This window comes from Salvia miltiorrhiza, chromosome 8, assembly GCF_028751815.1.
Source record: "Salvia miltiorrhiza cultivar Shanhuang (shh) chromosome 8, IMPLAD_Smil_shh, whole genome shotgun sequence".
NCBI classification, from domain to species: domain Eukaryota; kingdom Viridiplantae; phylum Streptophyta; class Magnoliopsida; order Lamiales; family Lamiaceae; genus Salvia; species Salvia miltiorrhiza.
Window position 1 is genome coordinate 17,491,010 of NC_080394.1, and position 16,881 is coordinate 17,507,890.

General features: G+C 38.3%; 3 protein-coding genes across 4 annotated transcripts; 1 reads left to right on the top strand and 2 right to left on the bottom strand.

Moving 5' to 3' along the window:
- Window positions 1–2,069: 2,069 nt before the first annotated feature.
- On the bottom strand, window positions 2,070–5,229 carry LOC130998141 (uncharacterized). Its single transcript, XM_057923575.1, has 3 exons — window positions 5,047–5,229; window positions 2,482–4,691; window positions 2,070–2,409 (listed from the first exon to the last, which is right to left on the bottom strand). Exons 2-3 carry the CDS (start codon window positions 4,689–4,691, stop codon window positions 2,070–2,072), a joined length of 2,550 nt encoding a protein of 849 aa, XP_057779558.1. The 5' UTR covers window positions 5,047–5,229.
- A 3,172-nt stretch (window positions 5,230–8,401) lies between these two features.
- Window positions 8,402–12,829, top strand: LOC131001514 (AP2-like ethylene-responsive transcription factor AIL6). The gene is made up of 10 exons (XM_057927910.1): window positions 8,402–8,774; window positions 8,863–9,044; window positions 9,474–10,002; window positions 10,130–10,212; window positions 11,234–11,242; window positions 11,325–11,413; window positions 11,500–11,573; window positions 11,673–11,723; window positions 11,812–11,888; window positions 11,991–12,829. The coding sequence occupies exons 2-10, from the start codon at window positions 8,912–8,914 to the stop codon at window positions 12,422–12,424; spliced, it is 1,479 nt and encodes a 492-aa protein (XP_057783893.1). The 5' UTR covers window positions 8,402–8,774; window positions 8,863–8,911; the 3' UTR covers window positions 12,425–12,829.
- On the bottom strand, window positions 12,804–15,170 carry LOC131001513 (receptor-like cytosolic serine/threonine-protein kinase RBK1). 2 transcript variants are annotated; one of them, XM_057927909.1, is made up of 8 exons: window positions 14,949–15,166; window positions 14,507–14,875; window positions 14,175–14,432; window positions 13,947–14,104; window positions 13,794–13,873; window positions 13,587–13,722; window positions 13,352–13,501; window positions 12,804–13,282 (listed from the first exon to the last, which is right to left on the bottom strand). In XM_057927909.1, the coding sequence occupies exons 1-8, from the start codon at window positions 14,959–14,961 to the stop codon at window positions 13,067–13,069; spliced, it is 1,380 nt and encodes a 459-aa protein (XP_057783892.1). In that variant the 5' UTR covers window positions 14,962–15,166; the 3' UTR covers window positions 12,804–13,066. The 2 variants fall into 2 exon arrangements, with proteins under 2 accessions (XP_057783892.1, XP_057783891.1); XM_057927908.1 differs by having other exon boundaries at window positions 12,804–13,501; window positions 14,949–15,170.
- Window positions 15,171–16,881: the final 1,711 nt, after the last annotated feature.

Consider the following 16,881-nt stretch of genomic DNA (forward strand, 5'->3'; position numbering starts at 1 on the left):
GTAATTCACGGGTATTGGAATGCTTTCGGCACGGCTTTTGTGGGTTTCTTTGACCACATTGAAGATTTGATAAGGTCGAAAATCTTGGGTAGGGCCCATTAGGGTAACTTTTTATGTTAAATTATGGTAGAATTTTTGAGAATCAGCCGCACCATCACCACATTCTAGCGGATACTGAATTTTTTCTTCGGAGAGTGAGAAGCAGCCGCTGTTTCATTTTTACAAACGAGTTCATTCGGTCTTTCTTCAAATCCATTCACGCCATGGCTTCTTCATCAAACCAAGTAAGTATACTACATTTTTAAAATAATCACGTTTTTAAAATTCACGGTTTACTGTATTATGCATAAAATAATAACGTTTTTTAGGTTATTCAGAATTTAAAAATTTATAACATATTAATTAAAAAATATAGAACCATAATTAAGTAATATCCGCCAGTAATTAAGTTTTTTAAGAAGTAGCCGCCGGATTTTTTCAAACCCAGCGGCTACTTCTTAAAAATATTATTTACTGGCGGATATTACTTAATAGTGGTTCTATATTTTTTTATTTAGGTTTTTAGTAATTTAATAGTTAATTATTCATTATTATTAGTTGATGTTTGTTAATTCATTATGTTTTGTAAATTGAGTTATTCATTATGTTTATAGTATTGAATTTTGTTTTGAACTTGTAAGAAAATGTTAGATATATATGTTAGTTATATATGTTTTGTATGTGTTAGATACACTTGTTGAATTTATTTGTTTTGTATTTGTATAGTATTGAATTTTGATTTAGATATATAGTATTTATATAGTGTAGTTGAGTGTTGTTACAAGTTTGAGTATAGTTTCAGTGTTGTTAGAATTTTTATTTAGTTGAAGCATATTTAGATATATATAATCGTCTATTTAGATCATTAGGGTAATTTTACTGTATTACGCATAAAATAATAACGTTTTTTGGGTTATTCAGATTTTAAAAATTGATAACATACTAATAAAAAGATATAGAACCATAATTACCTAATATCCGCCAGTAATTAATTTTTGTAAGAAGTAGCCGCCGGGTTTGAAAACACCCAACGGCTACTTCTTAAAAACTTAATTACTGGCGGATACTTGTTTATTATGGTTTTATATTATTTTATTTATGTTTCTAGTAATTTAATAGTTAATTATGCGTTATTATTAGTTGATGTTTGTTAATTCATTATGTTTTGTAAATTGAGTTATTTTTTGTATTGAATAGGTCCGTTATTCGAGGCCCGAGCAAATCAATCGTCCAACAGTTGAGATCAGTTCGTACAACAATAGCAGTAGCATCTACGAGTTTTGCATCCCCGCATCGAAATAGCTTATGTATTTGTACATTTAAATGATAATTATGCAAATGACGTTTTGATTAGAGGTTGCAGTATCTTTTTGAGTATATTTCTATGATTTTCCACTTGCATCCTAGATAAAATTATGAAATAAGATGATTTATGCAACTAGCCGCCAGTAAATAATTATCCGCAAGAAGTAGCCGCTTGAAAACATTTCAGCGGCTAATCACGGCGGGTAATTAATTTCTGGCGGCTACTTGCGCTAAACGTCTTATTTGATAGTTTAATGCATAAAAAAGCATACTTTGGGTGTTTTATGCTATTAACTAAACTTTTATATAAAACATTGTTCACTTCTCCAAAGTCTCATTCATAATTTCAACTCATAATTGTTAAGACATGTCCATGTTGGTCATTACTAAAGGCGTGTGTTTTCTGCTTCAAATATTTCAAATCAGGCAGCACAATAGCTTCTAAAACATCAAAAAACCGCTAATTATTAAAGTATCCGCCAGTAAATACATATCCGGGGCCAGTAGCCGCTGATGCTTTTTGTTGGGCGGCTACTAGTGCTAAACCACTAATTACTGGCGGATAGTGAGCATTCCATGGTGTTTGCTAGTTCATCGATATTATGAAAATGACACCGCTTCGAAATTTATTCAATCAGTATCCAATACTCCCAACTTCAGAACATCAATTAGTGGAATGAAAAAACATCAATATCCATCGAAATTTAATATAAAAGGAAATTAAACTACTGCTCCCAGCCCGTACCCTTGCATGCTCTACGTGTGTGGCCAGGCGAGCCACATAGACCACAGGTTTTGGGTGCTCGTTTTGCCAGACTACTTGATGCATCCGCTGTAGTAGTCCTTTGAGTCGGCCTCTCACCAGCTGAAGGAATTCTAGATTCTCTTGGTCGACCAGCTTGTCGCCGAGAAAGGTTTGGCAAAACAATATCAGTTGCAACTTCAAACGGAATTTCCCAGTGCTCTAAGGGAGGCAAGTGATTTACTGGACCGGAGTATGTTTGAACCAGTGAACTCCGCAGGTAGTAAGCTTCCACGTAATCTTCCACTGGCTCTTTCGCCTCACTGCGAAAAGAAAGATTATATTTAGTAGGCATCTAATAACTGTAATTTTATAATAAAATAGATTTAGCATACGTAATGGCTGCGATCGCATGAGAACACGGCATGCCGTCCAGGTCGAATTCATTGCATTCACAGCTCTTCGCTTGAAGGTCAACCATGAAGCGACGATCACCAGCACGAACCCTGTATTTTCTCTCGGAGGTCCTCTTCGCAGTGTAGCGACGACTCTTTGAGATCTCCGCACTTATCTTCTGTTTTGCCTCTGGAGTAAGAAGGTCATCGCTCTCTTCCGCAGACGCAAGTCTGTCATTGAACCACTGCTCCAGAACCATCCTGATTGCCTCCAGCATGGAGCATATATGAAGGCGTCTGGCCCACAACAAACGGGCATTCAAAGCCTCGGCAGCATTAGATGTAAGAAAACTATAACGGGTCACCGGACTTTGTGATCGTGCCCACTTCTCAGGGCCTACGCGCATCAACTTCCCGTACGCCGCCGGCTTCAATTGAGCCATAGCCGACATTGCACGTGAAAATTCTGAGTCCGTGTAGGCGTATGCAGCCTGGCGGAAAAGCTCAACAACAGCTTGCCCGTAGCCCTTAATTTTGTTCTGCAAGTGGTAGTAGCAAAGACCGTGAGTAGCATTTGGTAACTCGCTCTTCACAGCATTAGCAATGGAGACATGCGCATCAGAGACAACTAGTAAGTTGTCGGGCTGACCAAAAGTTTGTCTCACATTTGAGAGGAACCACTTCCATGACTCATCATTCTCGATCGGCCCGACACCAAATGCCAACGGAAAAACTTGCTCGTTTGCGTCTTTTGTCACGGCAACGAACAAAATGCCATTGTTCTTCCCCTTCAAGTGTGTGCCGTCGACCACAATCACTGGCCGAAGCGAAAAGAAGAAAGGTGTGATGGAAGCCGCAAGAGCAAGAAACAGATGTTTGAACCGGTTGTTTTCGTCTACTTCCAAATCCATCACGGTGCCTGGATTCGCTTGACTTAGGGCATACAAATATTTGGGCAGAAGAAGGAACGAATCATCAATTCGACCGTATATCTTCTCTAAGCTGAGATTTCTTGCACGCAGCGCGACATCATATTTGATTCTGACGCCAAATTCACGTAACAACTCCGACATAATAGATTTCGGCTTAATGACCTCTCCGTCATCGCGTATTCTTTTTTCCACATAAGCTGCAACCACATTCGAATGTGCCTTTATTCGTTTCAAAATGCCCAACTCCCCTTCGCAAGAGTGCTCTTTAAACTTATGCACTCCCCACATCCCTCCGCCGTGACAAGATGCACGCACATCGAACTTGCACTTATCAGAGTGCTTGCACTTGTAATAGAGGCGTCCCTGATCTGAGCGTACAACTTTTGCCTCAGCCCCTTGCTTCATATTCCAGAAGCCAACAGCAAGGACCAATTCTTCTTTACTGTTGTAAAAAGAGTTCTTCCCCAAATCAGCAACTCTGGACAGCTCACTCTCGCGAGCAACGAGCGAAGTCGTGGCGTCCACTGGAATCAACGGAACTATCCAATTAGATAGATCACCGGTCGAGTCCGTCGGATTTCCGTGCCGGGTTCTACTTTGTCGGATCCAACCTGCTCGCTCGATCGCCGTGAACTCTATCAGATCATCGTCTAATAAATCCTCAGAGGCGGCAGAATCTGTGCCCGACTCGTTCGTTGGATCGTATTCTTCGTCTTCTTCATCAGAATCGTCATCAGGTTCTTCGGCTTCGTCTTCAGGTTGTACGGCTTCATCCGTCCGCACCTGGTTGAATCTCCCGCACATTTCATTCAGATTCCATGCGGATTCGTCCAACGGTTGCCCATCCCATGAAAAGTACTGTGTTGGAGGCGCGCTCTCGCGAGCATGATACGACGTCTCATACTGACTAGATTGTGCTTCATCATATCCGTATCCCGAAGCCTGGCCAAAATCAAAAGTAGGGATGTACGCTTCTTCGACCGGGTTGTTGTTGTGCTCAACGTACACCATGGGATATTCTGCAGTTTTCAACAAGCCTTGCACATCATCGTCGTCACTTATTACGCATTTCGTCTCCCTTCCAAATCGATTGGTCGCCAAATAATACAATTGATAGTTCGGGCTCAACGAATGCGTTGTCAGCACATTGTTGATGCTGTATATCAGGCTCGCAACTGTTTCATTTAAGAGGGGAAGGACCTCCGTAGCCCCGCCAACATAGTGTATACCATCGACGACTCCGTTGTATCTCACATATATGTATCTCACGAATTCCATCTATAAAACCACATAAAATATAGTATTAAAATACGCTTAAAAAGTTTAAAACATCACAATAAGCTCGAAAAATAAAGTATCCGCCAGAATATTGTTATCCGTCACCAGTAGCCGCTGACCTTGTGGGGTCGGCGGCTATTGTCGGCAGCTAATGAAATTCTGGCGGATAGTTTAGTGTTTTTGTTCAAAACATTCAATTATATTAGAAACAGGTTTAATATTTCTCTAAAAAGCTTTTAAATGTCAGATAATAAAGAAATTCATTAAAATAATGTAAAACATGCTCTCAACGTTAAAAACAACATACGATTAAACATGCAAACTATAATTTATACAAACAATACAGGAGAATCACCTTTTCGGGCTGAAATTCAACACAAATTGCCTGCTCTCGCACAAAACCACTCAAATCTTTAGAGTATGCCTGAATTTCTGAAATTCAAGGTGAGTATTTCAATTTGTGTTTTGGTCATTCACAAATGCAGCCTTATAAGGACTAAACTTGATTCCTTACAAACGTTTCACGTGAAGTGTAGTGTTCATTCAATACGGCTTCAATCTATTATTGCATGTCACCTCACACATGCATAAAATTAGCATTAATGCCCCACTACAACCAAAATTTTTGCAGAGTCACCTTCTCAGTATGTACTTTTAATTTTTTACTATAAAATTAACAAAAAAAAAGCAACAAATACAAAAGAGTAATGCGTATGTTATATTTAAACATTCATAACAAGCTGAAAAATTAACAATTATACATATTTTGACAAAAAATAATATTTTCTTCCTCACAGACCCAGTATCCGCCAGAAAATCGTACAAAAGACCCAGTAGCCGCCATATATGTTTTATTAGCGGCTACTGATAAAGAAAATAATTTAATGGCGGATACTTTACTTTTTGGCTATAGACTATTATTTCATTTCCGAATATATGAATTTCAAAATAATTGGTATATAATTTCTTATTATTTTATGTGCAAGTCTATTATTTTATGTGTAGTCAAATCATGCATAAAGTGAGTGTTATTACCCCCACTATAATCCAAATTTTGGCAGATTCACTATCTCTCATATTTCCCATCCATGTGTACTTCTTGTACTGTAAATATTTCACTATCTCTCATATTTCCCCTTGTAAAATTAAATAAAAATCTAAAAATAACGGTGCATATGTAACAATAAAAGATCACGAAGGATAAAAATTCACAATCATGTTAATTATGAAAACAAATATTTTTTTGCAGCGAATAACACAAGTATCCGCCAGTAAATAGTAGCCGCTGAATAGTAGCCGCCAGTAACAAACTTCAGCGGCTACAGCGGCCGGCTACGAATTACTGGCGGATACATGGTTCACTGGTTTCAGAAAAAAAAATTTCTTAAGAATTGACATATTTGTGATTTTTTTGGCCTTCTTATCAATGTTTGTAACATACAAACGTCCGCTAATTTATTATAAATTTGCAAATCTATTTAATCTTATAATGCATGAAAGTGACGTGAGTTGACATTTTCTCAGATTTTGTACCAATTTTAACTGTTTTCTTACACAACTCTTACACAATTTCCATCATCATCAACTTTTACACAAAAAACCAAGCAACCCATCACCATCAAACTTGCTTTTCGGTCTTTGACTTTCAAAGTGGGTAATTTTGCAAGACATATTATAGATGTGGGTAGATTCCCCTATTAACACTAAATATAAAAATATTTTCCGTGCATTGTACGGGACGCAAATGTTAGTTATTAAACTATCATAATTTCACTCTCCATAATTTATTTATAAAGCAAATAATTTAATAATTTAATCAAACACAATATTGATACCTTATATAATATAAAATATCTGAATAAAATATATCAAGTCTTATCTCATATCATGAAGCAAAGGGGCCATTAATACATTATATATAGGGCTTGCTTGCTAAAGGATGATTAATTAGAGTGTAAAGTACATGGCTGATATAGATTAAAATTTTAAAAATTTAAAAAATTTAGCTTCCATTCAACCAAGATTCTCAGTTACTATTACACAATAATTGACACCAATTTTTACACTATTATTCCACAATTGTACTCGTGTAAGAAAAATGTAAGCTTTTTACATAAAATCAATGACACGCGGTCAACATCAAATGGTATATTAAGTAGTTCACTCAAAATTGAGCATAAGATCAAGTTTTTATAATTAATGTGCGTTTTTAATTTTTGACTTAAGAAATGAGCAATTTAATCTATTGACACTTAATATTGTGTTTACTTTAGAACATAAAGCTTTTTATAAAGCAAGATCCATTATATAGGTACAAATATTGAAGATTATGTATACCGTCTATTAAGTGATATACCTAATACAAATTCAAATTCTAACTATATCATTAATTAATCGACATATTAAACTATCATAATTTCATCATATTCTACATCAATATTGAATTACCAAAAATTTATTATATTATCATAATTTATCTATAAAAAAGATAATTTAATATATCTAACTAAATATGATATTGATAGATTATGCATAAAATGTACTTAATAGCATTAGCACTGCGCCCATGGCTACCAATACTGTATCACCTTATTGTTTTATAGAGAGATGGAATGATGCAATTATGCAAAGCACCTTAAAACCAGGGGATGCACTGCTTCTCACTCCTCACATTAAATTTACTGTGAACCAAACAAGCCCTAATCACCGGTTCACTGTTTCTCCTGCTTCTTCGGCCGCTGGTCTCCGTGCCCTGGCTCAACTTATATTAAGAGGAAATTTTTTTATGCCCAATTAATCTCAATTACAATTACCACTAAACTTTTTTAGATTAAATAAATAATTACCTACCACTCTATGCCTAAACTAAAATTGCCCGTTTGATCACATGCCTATGATAAACAGTTACTTTTTCAAATAAACGATTACATATATAATTACTTCAAATAAAAGATTTACGCATATAATTTTTCTACAATGAGAAGAAAATAACAAAATACACGTAGATATAGATAACTGAAGTCACAGTTTTAAGGGTCTTATCACTGATTTGAATTTTAAAGTCAATAAAGTTGCTGGTTTTTTTTTTTTTTTTCATTAAACAGGTAAAGTTTGTTGACGACATTTATTAAAAGTCAAAACACATAATCAAGTTTCCACATATTATTTACTATTAATAGATGATCAATTGACAAATTAGGCGTACATAAACATAAAAATTCCACTTATATAATTTTGATAAGGAAGTAAGTAGGGTGCTATTGAGATGTCGATCTTTCATATATTAGTAATTAATGCGTCTGTGCTATTATGTATCTAATATCCATTTAAAGTGAAATACTAGTATTAATTAAAACTTAGAGCAGTTGTAGTTATAAAAATGATAGCAGAAATGTAATGAAAATTGGTTGATAGACCGCCAGCCCGCATCTTTCGCGAGCTTTGCCGCAGACACATTTTCCTGTGCTCCACAAACCAACAAAAAAGAAAAAGAAAAGCAAAAATGGAAAAACCTGCAGTTTATTGTTTTTCTCATCACCTTACCTTAAATAATTCAAAATTTATCCCTTTTAATAAAAGGAAATGGGAAAAGGAAAAAAAGAAAACTCGTTGTTCCCCTCTGGTTTAACGCCGAATGGCAGATTAAACCGCCTTTCCCTCCCCATTATATTCCTCCATCTGCCCTCTCTCTCTCTCTCTCTCTCTCTCTCTGCTTAACTTATTCAACTAGTTACCTAGCCTACCTCTCGTTTTTTTCTTTTTTAATCTTCCCTTCTCACACTTGAACGTTTTTAATATAAACACCAAGCCTTCTCACTCAGTTTTACTTCTTCCGTGTGATTGCTAGCTGTTGATTGAGTCATTTTTACTGCCTTTGTTTGCATGTGCTCTTCTCCTCTTCCTTCCTCTCTCTCTCTCTCTCTCTCTCCCTCTCTCTCTCATTCTTGAATGTACTAGTAATAAATAAACACCCTTTTTTGGGCTGGTTTCTTTTCATCGTTTGATTCAACCTTAAGGTGAAATAAGCGAGCTGTTTTGATCCCACCATGTTTCATCCATTAATTAATGGAGTTTGCTAATTAGGTACTTACATTCTCTACTCTTACTGCTTCGCTTTTACTCTAATCCCACCTCTCTCGTCTCTTATGATTATTTTTTGCTTTTTCATTAGATTCTACAACTTATAATCCCAGTTTGGTTGAGGTCTAAAACTCGAAAACATGGCGCCCGACAACAACTGGCTCTCTTTCTCTCTCTCTTCAATGGAAATGCTCAACTCCTCCTCCTCATCTTCTTCTCAGCCTAATGATCCCCACCATTACTATTCCTTCGGAGATAACTTCTACACAACTGGTACACTCCTCTTTCTATCTCTCTCTCTAGATACATACATGGCGTGTGTATGTATATATATATATGTGTAGATGTGTGTGCTTTCTCAGCTATTTTGGACGCTTTCTGGAATCTTTGAATGGTCCCTGTTGAAAACTTAGCTTCAAAACACCTCGATGTCTCCGTTTTTTTGCTGAGATAAACATGTTTGAAAACGAGTGGGGAAAAGACAAGAAACTGCGCGCACACCATTTTCTTGATTACTTTTGCTTCTAATTTCTCTCTTCAAATTAAAACCCGGCCACCATTTTTCCGGGCAGAATCAGTTACATTTTGGCATTTTTCCATTCAATATACGGCCACATTTCTATTTCAAATTAGTTCCTCTCTCTCTCACTTAATCTTTTCTTCTTATTTGGAGTTAACTCACTCACAACTCGGATCATACAGGGTGGCCGAACCACAAAGGCGCCGGCGCGATGTACGCGGAAGCCGACAATCAGCATCAAGTGAAGGAGCAGCAGCAACACAACGCCGCCATTTACACCAGCTACATGCAGCAGCCGCCCCCTAAGCTGGAGGACTTCTTCGCCGGCGGCGGCGACTCCACGGAGACCCAGGATTCTTCCCTGACCCACATCTACGACCACCACCACGCCGACGGCGGCGGCGCCTACTTCGGCGGAGGCGAGCAGCAAGATCTGAAAAGCATCATCGGGTTTCAGGCCTTCTCCGCCAACTCGGGCTCCAACGTCGACGACTCGGCCTTCGCCGGGCAGACTCAGTCGCCGGTTGAGTCCGCCACCGAGTTGGCGGCCTATTCTCACTGCCCCGTCACCGCAACCGCTAATGGCTTGTCTCTCGACGTCAACATTAACAACGACAACAATAAAGCTGTCGTCTCCACGGATTCCGACAGCTGCAAGAAAATCGCGGATACATTTGGTCAGAGAACTTCGATTTACAGAGGTGTCACTAGGTAATAAAAATCCAATCTTTTTCTTGATTTGAATGAAGAAGAAGAAAAATCTAACATGCATGGCCCAGAAAAAAAAAAGATTTGATTTTTATTTCATTATTAAATTCTGATGTTGAGTTTGGTGCAGACATAGATGGACAGGAAGATATGAAGCGCATCTATGGGATAACAGCTGTAGAAGAGAGGGCCAAGCAAGAAAAGGGCGTCAAGGTACAACTTACTTCATTTTCTCGCTCTCTGGGGTTGTACTTTCTTCGAGGAATCATCAATTCCCTCGTACGAATAAAATTAAATAAAAAAATCTAGCAAAATGATCTCTTTCAATCAGGGTTTTATGATGATTGATTGACTGTGCGGAAACAGTGTACAAAATGTACTTTAAAATTTTGATCTTGTTAATTCAGTTCGAAATCTTTCACTGATTTGATGATATGGGCCGCCAATTTCGTTGGTTTTTCTACAATGTATTTACTTGTTATCCGATTTCTTGAAATGTTTGCCCAAAAGTTAATGAAAATATTCTTGTTTTAGATTTGATTGTAATAAGTGTAACACAAACATCTGGTCCGTGAACATGCCCACATTACCTCAGCTAGTCTGAGCACTAGTGGTCTGAAATTCTGCAATTTTTATCAGATTTCTTGCTTTAGCTTTTGCCCCTTTTTTTTTATGGGACAATGACTTTCAATGAGGTTTGACCAAGATTAAATTTTGAATGCCCACCTTATTTTCTGGAATTTGCTCTCTTTTTTTGAAAATGGGCATCACTTAAATTGTACTTTATTTTCCTCAAACAGAAGTTTCTTGTTTGAAGTATATCTACTAGCATTCATCTTTTAATAAATGGGGTGTGATGATCGCATGCATTGCTATATTGGGAAATAGGGACAACGGAAATGTGTGTTGTTATCGTTAGTGATTGGAAAAGTTGCCGTATTCAGAAACCGGGTGATGGGATCATGTGAATATTTTTGGGACTAAAATGCTAACTAGTATAGTCTGTGACATTTTGCCAATCTATACTTGGTGGAGTTTGAAATGTGACATAGGTTAAAACAAGAAAAAAATGATGGTGAAAAATGTGCTTGTCTTGTGTCCTAGAGTGGCTGGATTTACCATAAAGGAGCTCGTTATCGATTTTGTTTGTTTGGTGGTCTAACGCGATGTATCACCATTTTGCATGAACCGTGGTCGTGTTGGTGTTGCCCAAAACGTGAACTATATGCTGCAGTTTATCTTGGTGAGTAACATTTTATTTTTCTCCTTTGTTCAAGATATGCAATTTTATCTTGAGTATTTATCATGTAATGTGGGGAATGCAGGCGGATACGATAAGGAAGACAAGGCAGCGCGCGCTTATGATTTGGCTGCTCTTAAGTACTGGGGTCCAACTGCTACTACTAATTTCCCGGTATAGTTCTAAATCGCCTTTACTTGATGAAATCGGATGATTTGGTTGTCTCGGATTAATTCCTAATCCGAGAATCGTGGTTTTAGATCTCCAATTACGCCAAAGAAGTGGAGGAGATGAAGCATATGACTAAACAAGAGTTCATTGCCTCACTAAGAAGGTTTGCATATGCTATTACATGAAGAAAGCATTGAAGGAAAAACTGCTCTATTTAGACATGGCATTGTTCTTAAATCATTACTTTCTGTAATTTCTTCAGGAAAAGCAGTGGTTTCTCAAGGGGAGCATCAATCTACAGAGGTGTTACAAGGTGTGGTTCGTCAAAATCAAGGTTAATTTCTTTGTTTGATCATCAAGAAAGACATGTAGTTAAGCGCGATTTCACTTCACTTGTGCAGGCATCATCAACAAGGCCGATGGCAAGCAAGGATCGGCCGCGTTGCAGGGAACAAAGATCTCTACCTCGGAACATTTGGTACGCTCCGATTCCTATCCGTGTCGGATTTATTGACATCAAAGAATATATATAGATGACAAGATGCAGATTGTTGAAAATGATATTTTCTTGTGAACACAGCAACTGAGGAGGAAGCAGCAGAGGCATACGACATAGCTGCGATCAAATTCCGAGGAATAAATGCGGTAACCAATTTCGAGATGAACCGTTATGACGTTGAGGCCATCGCCAAGAGCCCTCTCCCCATCGGCGGGACAGCTAAGCGGCTGAAGCTCTCTCTCGAGGGGGAGGAGAAGGCGGGGCCTCTGGGCAGCATTCTTCAAACTCCGTGCAACAGCAGCGGCAGCAGCATCAGTTTTGCCGCAATCCAGCCGTCCTCGGGCATTCCCTGTGGCGTGCCCTTAGATAACTCGACACCATTCTACCACCACAACCTCTTCCACCACCTCTACCCCAACAATCCAGTGGCCTCCGACACGTCCAGCTCCGTGTCGTCGATGAACTTGATGCCGACGCCAGGAGAGTACTTTGTCTGGCCTCATCACACCTATTAACATTATTGACATGCTTAGCTACCTACAGTTAGCCAAAGATACTACTGGTCTTCTACTAATGTTTAACCTGTAGTTGCTATTGGAGGGGATTCGTTGTCGACTGAGTGCCGCTCGCTCGTCGTCGTCTGACCTGATATAAAGCTTTTAGGATTAGTGTTGTGACCATGGCCGGAAAAAGAAAAAGGAAGGTTTTAGTTTCTAGGTAGAAGCTGGGAATATGTGGTGTAAGTAGCTTTGTTTTTTTAGATGAAATGTTGAATGATGCAGGAGCAGTGGGTGTGGATTAATTTTCAACCGGTTTTCCACTGCCAAATTCTGCTCCTGCGATCACTCAAATTTTGCTGCAGTTTTAGCATATATAAAAATCACACCAAATATATATTATCTAATTCTTGATTTTTGATTCTTGATTCTGTCTCATGTTCATCACCAAAATCACTGACCAATTTTGACATGTCTACTAATCCAAACCTTAAGCAAATCTAAAACAAAGTACACTCAACTCTCTGTACACACTTGAGTTTGAGCACCTACTGCCATTTTGATGGCAGGGTAGCAACAATACTAAAAAAAAAGAGGTGAAAAACACATGGAACTTCAACTCTCCGAATTCTTCAAAGTGTTGTGCTATATACAAATACACTACTCCATAACTAGCTGCATATGGCGATTCAAGTCCGTGAGGTAAGTAGTGGAGGCGTAGTCCTCTGCGTCGCAAGCATCTATGTGCAGCGTTCGTTCTCCCATGGACTTGTGCTTCCTGTCCAGTCCGCTGTTGCTTTTCAGCAGCTGCACGCGTTCGCCCATGGACTTCTGCTTCATGTCCAGCCCATTATCGCCTTTCAGCAGCTGCACAACCTGCAGAAAAACACGAGGGCGTGAAGCTGCTGAATGCTGATGATGACTTAAAAAACGTTGGTTACATACACGCTTCATGTTTGGGCGCATGGTAGGCAGGTGATGGATGCAGGTCGATGCTGTGAACATTGCGCGCTTCATTTCTACGACGTTGTAGTTTCCTCCTAACCTGGGATCAGCTATCTCTTCCACGCTGTTGTTCTCCAAATGAGGCTTTGCCTGCCAAGAAACAGCCATTTTTCAGTCTCGTATTTTGTTTCATTAGCATAAACATATCTCAACTGTGGGCGGGTACGAAACATACCCACATCACTAGGCTTTGGCTGGAGGAATCAACTGCACGACGCCCTGTGATGAGCTCCAGCAGCAGAACCCCGAAAGCAAACACATCGGTCTTCTCGTTAACCAAGCCGTGCATGAAGTACTCCGGAGCCATATACCTGATCTTGACTAACCAAACATTAGTACACTACGGATGCAGGGTTAAGAAAAAGTGTGGTGTCTGTCATACCCAAAAGTGCCTTCGATTGGAGACACAACAAGATGAGCCCAGCTCTCAGGAAGCCATTTTGCTAGTCCAAAATCTGATATCTGCAAAAACAAAATCAATGTTGATATCCATGTTGAGAAAGGCAGAAATATAATTAACAAGGTAATGAAGAACCTGAGCTTCATAATCCTGAGAGAGTAATATGTTTGAGGCAGTTATATCTCTGTGGATGATTCGCCTCTGGCAGCTGGAATGCAGGTACTGCAGTCCCTTGGCCACCCCGATAGCCACCTTGTAGCGCGTCCCCCACTCGAGGCGACAATCTGCTGAGCCTGAAACACTAAACCACACTTGATCAGACATACATGATCCAAAAGTAGCATCAAGAGGCAAGAACATCACCGTGTAGGGCAGTGGCGAGGCTGCCATAGGGTAGGTATTGGAGCACAAGGTACAAGCCCTGATCAGCGCTGAAGCCGATGAGCTTAGCAGCGTTGGGGTGGTCGATGTGGGCAATGATGCCCAGCTCAGCCAAGAAGTCGCCATTCTTTTCTTCGTCGTTCTTCTCCTCCTTCATTATCTTCTTCACTGCTACAACTTGACCATCGTATAACTTCCCTTTGTACACTTCTGCGTGCCCGCCTTTCCCGATCAACTTATCTATCCATGCAAAAACAACAAAGATTAAAGCCAAACATGGAGTATATATAATTTTAAGTAAAGATGTTAATTACCGGAACTAAAACCATGGGTCGCTTGTCTGAGCTCGTCGTAACTGAAATTCCTCCATGATGGTTTAGGCATGACGAAATCTCCGGTGTCCTCGGAGTTGCTCCTCCTTCCCATCTTCTTCCTGAGCGCCTTCTTGGACAGCCCGTTGCCCCCTCCGAGCATCGAGATGGTCGATATCTTCCACACGGAAGACGACTTCTTCACCTGCCCGAACATCTTCTTCCACTGCAGATTGCTTAGCTCTCCCGATTTCTCCGACATCAGCATCTCAAGCACTCCACGAGGGGACGTCTCCTCATCGCTTTCTTCCACCCCCTTCCGCGACGTCTCCGTTTCCAGATTCTTTCTATTTCTCTGCTTTCTTCCAATGTCTGCGCACATTTTCATTTCACGCAACAATTTTTTTCTTGGGGAAAAACAAGGCTGTAATCCACGTGAGCTTACCTTCGATCGCCATGGGATGAAATTTGATTGATTAAAGAGCTTTCTTTCCCTCTCCCGCTCGCGCTTGGCAAGAACAGAGGAGAGAGAGAGAAAGAGAGAATGGTGGGAGAGAAGAAGCTGGTGTTACTTCTGAAATGGTTGATGATCCTTGGAGAGAGAGGAGAGGGAAAGCGGAAAGTGGGCTCTGTGGTGAAGAGAGTACAAATTACCGGTATATTTATGGACCACAATTTAGTTAAAATAATAATTTTATTCATGTGTAATAAATAATAATGGTAGTAATGTTTAATTAGGATGTGAATTTGCCTTAAATCTGGGCGGTTCGTGACTGCGGGCGCAACTACCGCTTCGACGCTCACAATAAAACACCTATAACGAATTGTATCCAATTTTATTTTATTTCCTAGGCTGTATTGCCGATCAAATAATTTCTTCACTACTTAAATGTTAATAAATGCGGAAGGTATTATGTTTGGTAGAATACGGAATAAGGTTCAGTGTACCACATTTTATGTCCCACTTTGTGTCTCACTTTCAATTTTGTTTAATTTTTTATATATATTTTCTTCAATTTCAACTTTTTATGTTTTAGTTTAATTTTGTGATTATTAACTAGAGTTTATTCCATCAATTTAGGGTATATAATTATTTTTTATCATTTAATTTCACCTATCGATTGTCCTTGTTTAGTTTCTTATAATAATTTTTTGAATTTATTTTCTGAAATAACACGCTTATATATAATACTGTATATTCCAAATAAACGAATACACACTATAGTGTTGAGTTCTTGTCTCAAACAATTGTATCAGTCGAAAATGTCACTCACAAAATATACAAATGAAATCAAAATTTAAAAATACATTACATTTTTCTAATAAAATTGATGTTCGGGTATAATATGTGTTGTAAACTGTGATAAAGGACTATAAATGTAACATAAGTAATACTCTTAGGTCTGTTTGATATGAGTTTATAGGTAGGATAAATTAAATTAATACAGATTAGTGTGATGTTTGATATCATGTGCAGTTAATATGGTCAACTCCTACTTAATCCTACTTCTCCATGCTATTTTGTGGGATTAACCCATACTAATAATCCGCCCACCCCCCTCGGATAAATTTAATACTGAGAAGTTGGATAAAAATTCTGCTACCCTTCCTCACGCATATCGATGCAAATGCCCAAGTAATGGTGGACACACATGATATTTTTAAAATTATGTGAAGATAGTTTTGATATTAGATAATATAATCCAACATAATCCTATGGATATCAAACATAATATAGGAGATTAAGTAGCCATGATATCAAACACTCATGAAATAATATAAATCCACACTAATCCACACTAATTTCTCAAGATAATTTTAATCATAATCAATCCTAAACTGCAAATCAAACTGCCTCTTAAGACTCTTCTCCATATGGGCGCCTTTTTCTTAAGAGTGGGGAATACCAACTGGCTTAACTAAATAAATTCAAAGTCAAATTATCACATGTTATAAAATCTTCAGATTTGAAACAATTTTCATTTCTAAGAAAAGTAAAAGCTGCTTGATTGTGATTGCAACAAGTCCAAATATTTCCTACCAAGTACGCCAACTATCTTTGATCAAGATCATTTGATCAAAATAAAGCATCTAAAAGTTTTTTTTTCTTTTCTTTTCAATTATAAGATGTCATTTCAAAGTAATTGCTACGAATTAAGTTGTGCTCTTGAGAGTGTTTAGATTGATAAAATTGAGTTAGAAGACTTGATTTCGAGCCAGCCAGCCATCGAGTCATTAATTGATTCGTGAATTATTTTGTTTTTATTATAACTAATTAAAACGGGTGTAGAATTTTCTTAGAGAAGAATCGAATATTTATATCTTTTCAGAAAACAATTATAAAACATTTTATGGATACTTCCAAAAAATCTATATAG

What these genes read in the sequence shown, in the direction of transcription:
- LOC130998141 (XM_057923575.1), bottom strand. Translation starts at nt 4,691, where the DNA reads ATGGAATTCGTGAGATACATATATGTGAGATACAACGGAGTCGTCGAT. An exon ending in CATGCGATCGCAGCCATTAC is followed by an intron (nt 2,410 to 2,481) that starts GTATGCTAAATC and finishes TTCTTTTCGCAG; the next exon opens with TGAGGCGAAAGAGCCAGTGG.
- LOC131001514 (XM_057927910.1), top strand. Translation starts at nt 8,912, where the DNA reads ATGGCGCCCGACAACAACTGGCTCTCTTTCTCTCTCTCTTCAATGGAA. An exon ending in AGATAACTTCTACACAACTG is followed by an intron (nt 9,045 to 9,473) that starts GTACACTCCTCT and finishes CGGATCATACAG; the next exon opens with GGTGGCCGAACCACAAAGGC. An exon ending in ATTTACAGAGGTGTCACTAG is followed by an intron (nt 10,003 to 10,129) that starts GTAATAAAAATC and finishes AGTTTGGTGCAG; the next exon opens with ACATAGATGGACAGGAAGAT.
- LOC131001513 (XM_057927908.1), bottom strand. An exon ending in CTCAGGATTATGAAGCTCAG is followed by an intron (nt 13,874 to 13,946) that starts GTTCTTCATTAC and finishes TTGTTTTTGCAG; the next exon opens with ATATCAGATTTTGGACTAGC. An exon ending in CCAATCGAAGGCACTTTTGG is followed by an intron (nt 13,723 to 13,793) that starts GTATGACAGACA and finishes AGTCAAGATCAG; the next exon opens with GTATATGGCTCCGGAGTACT.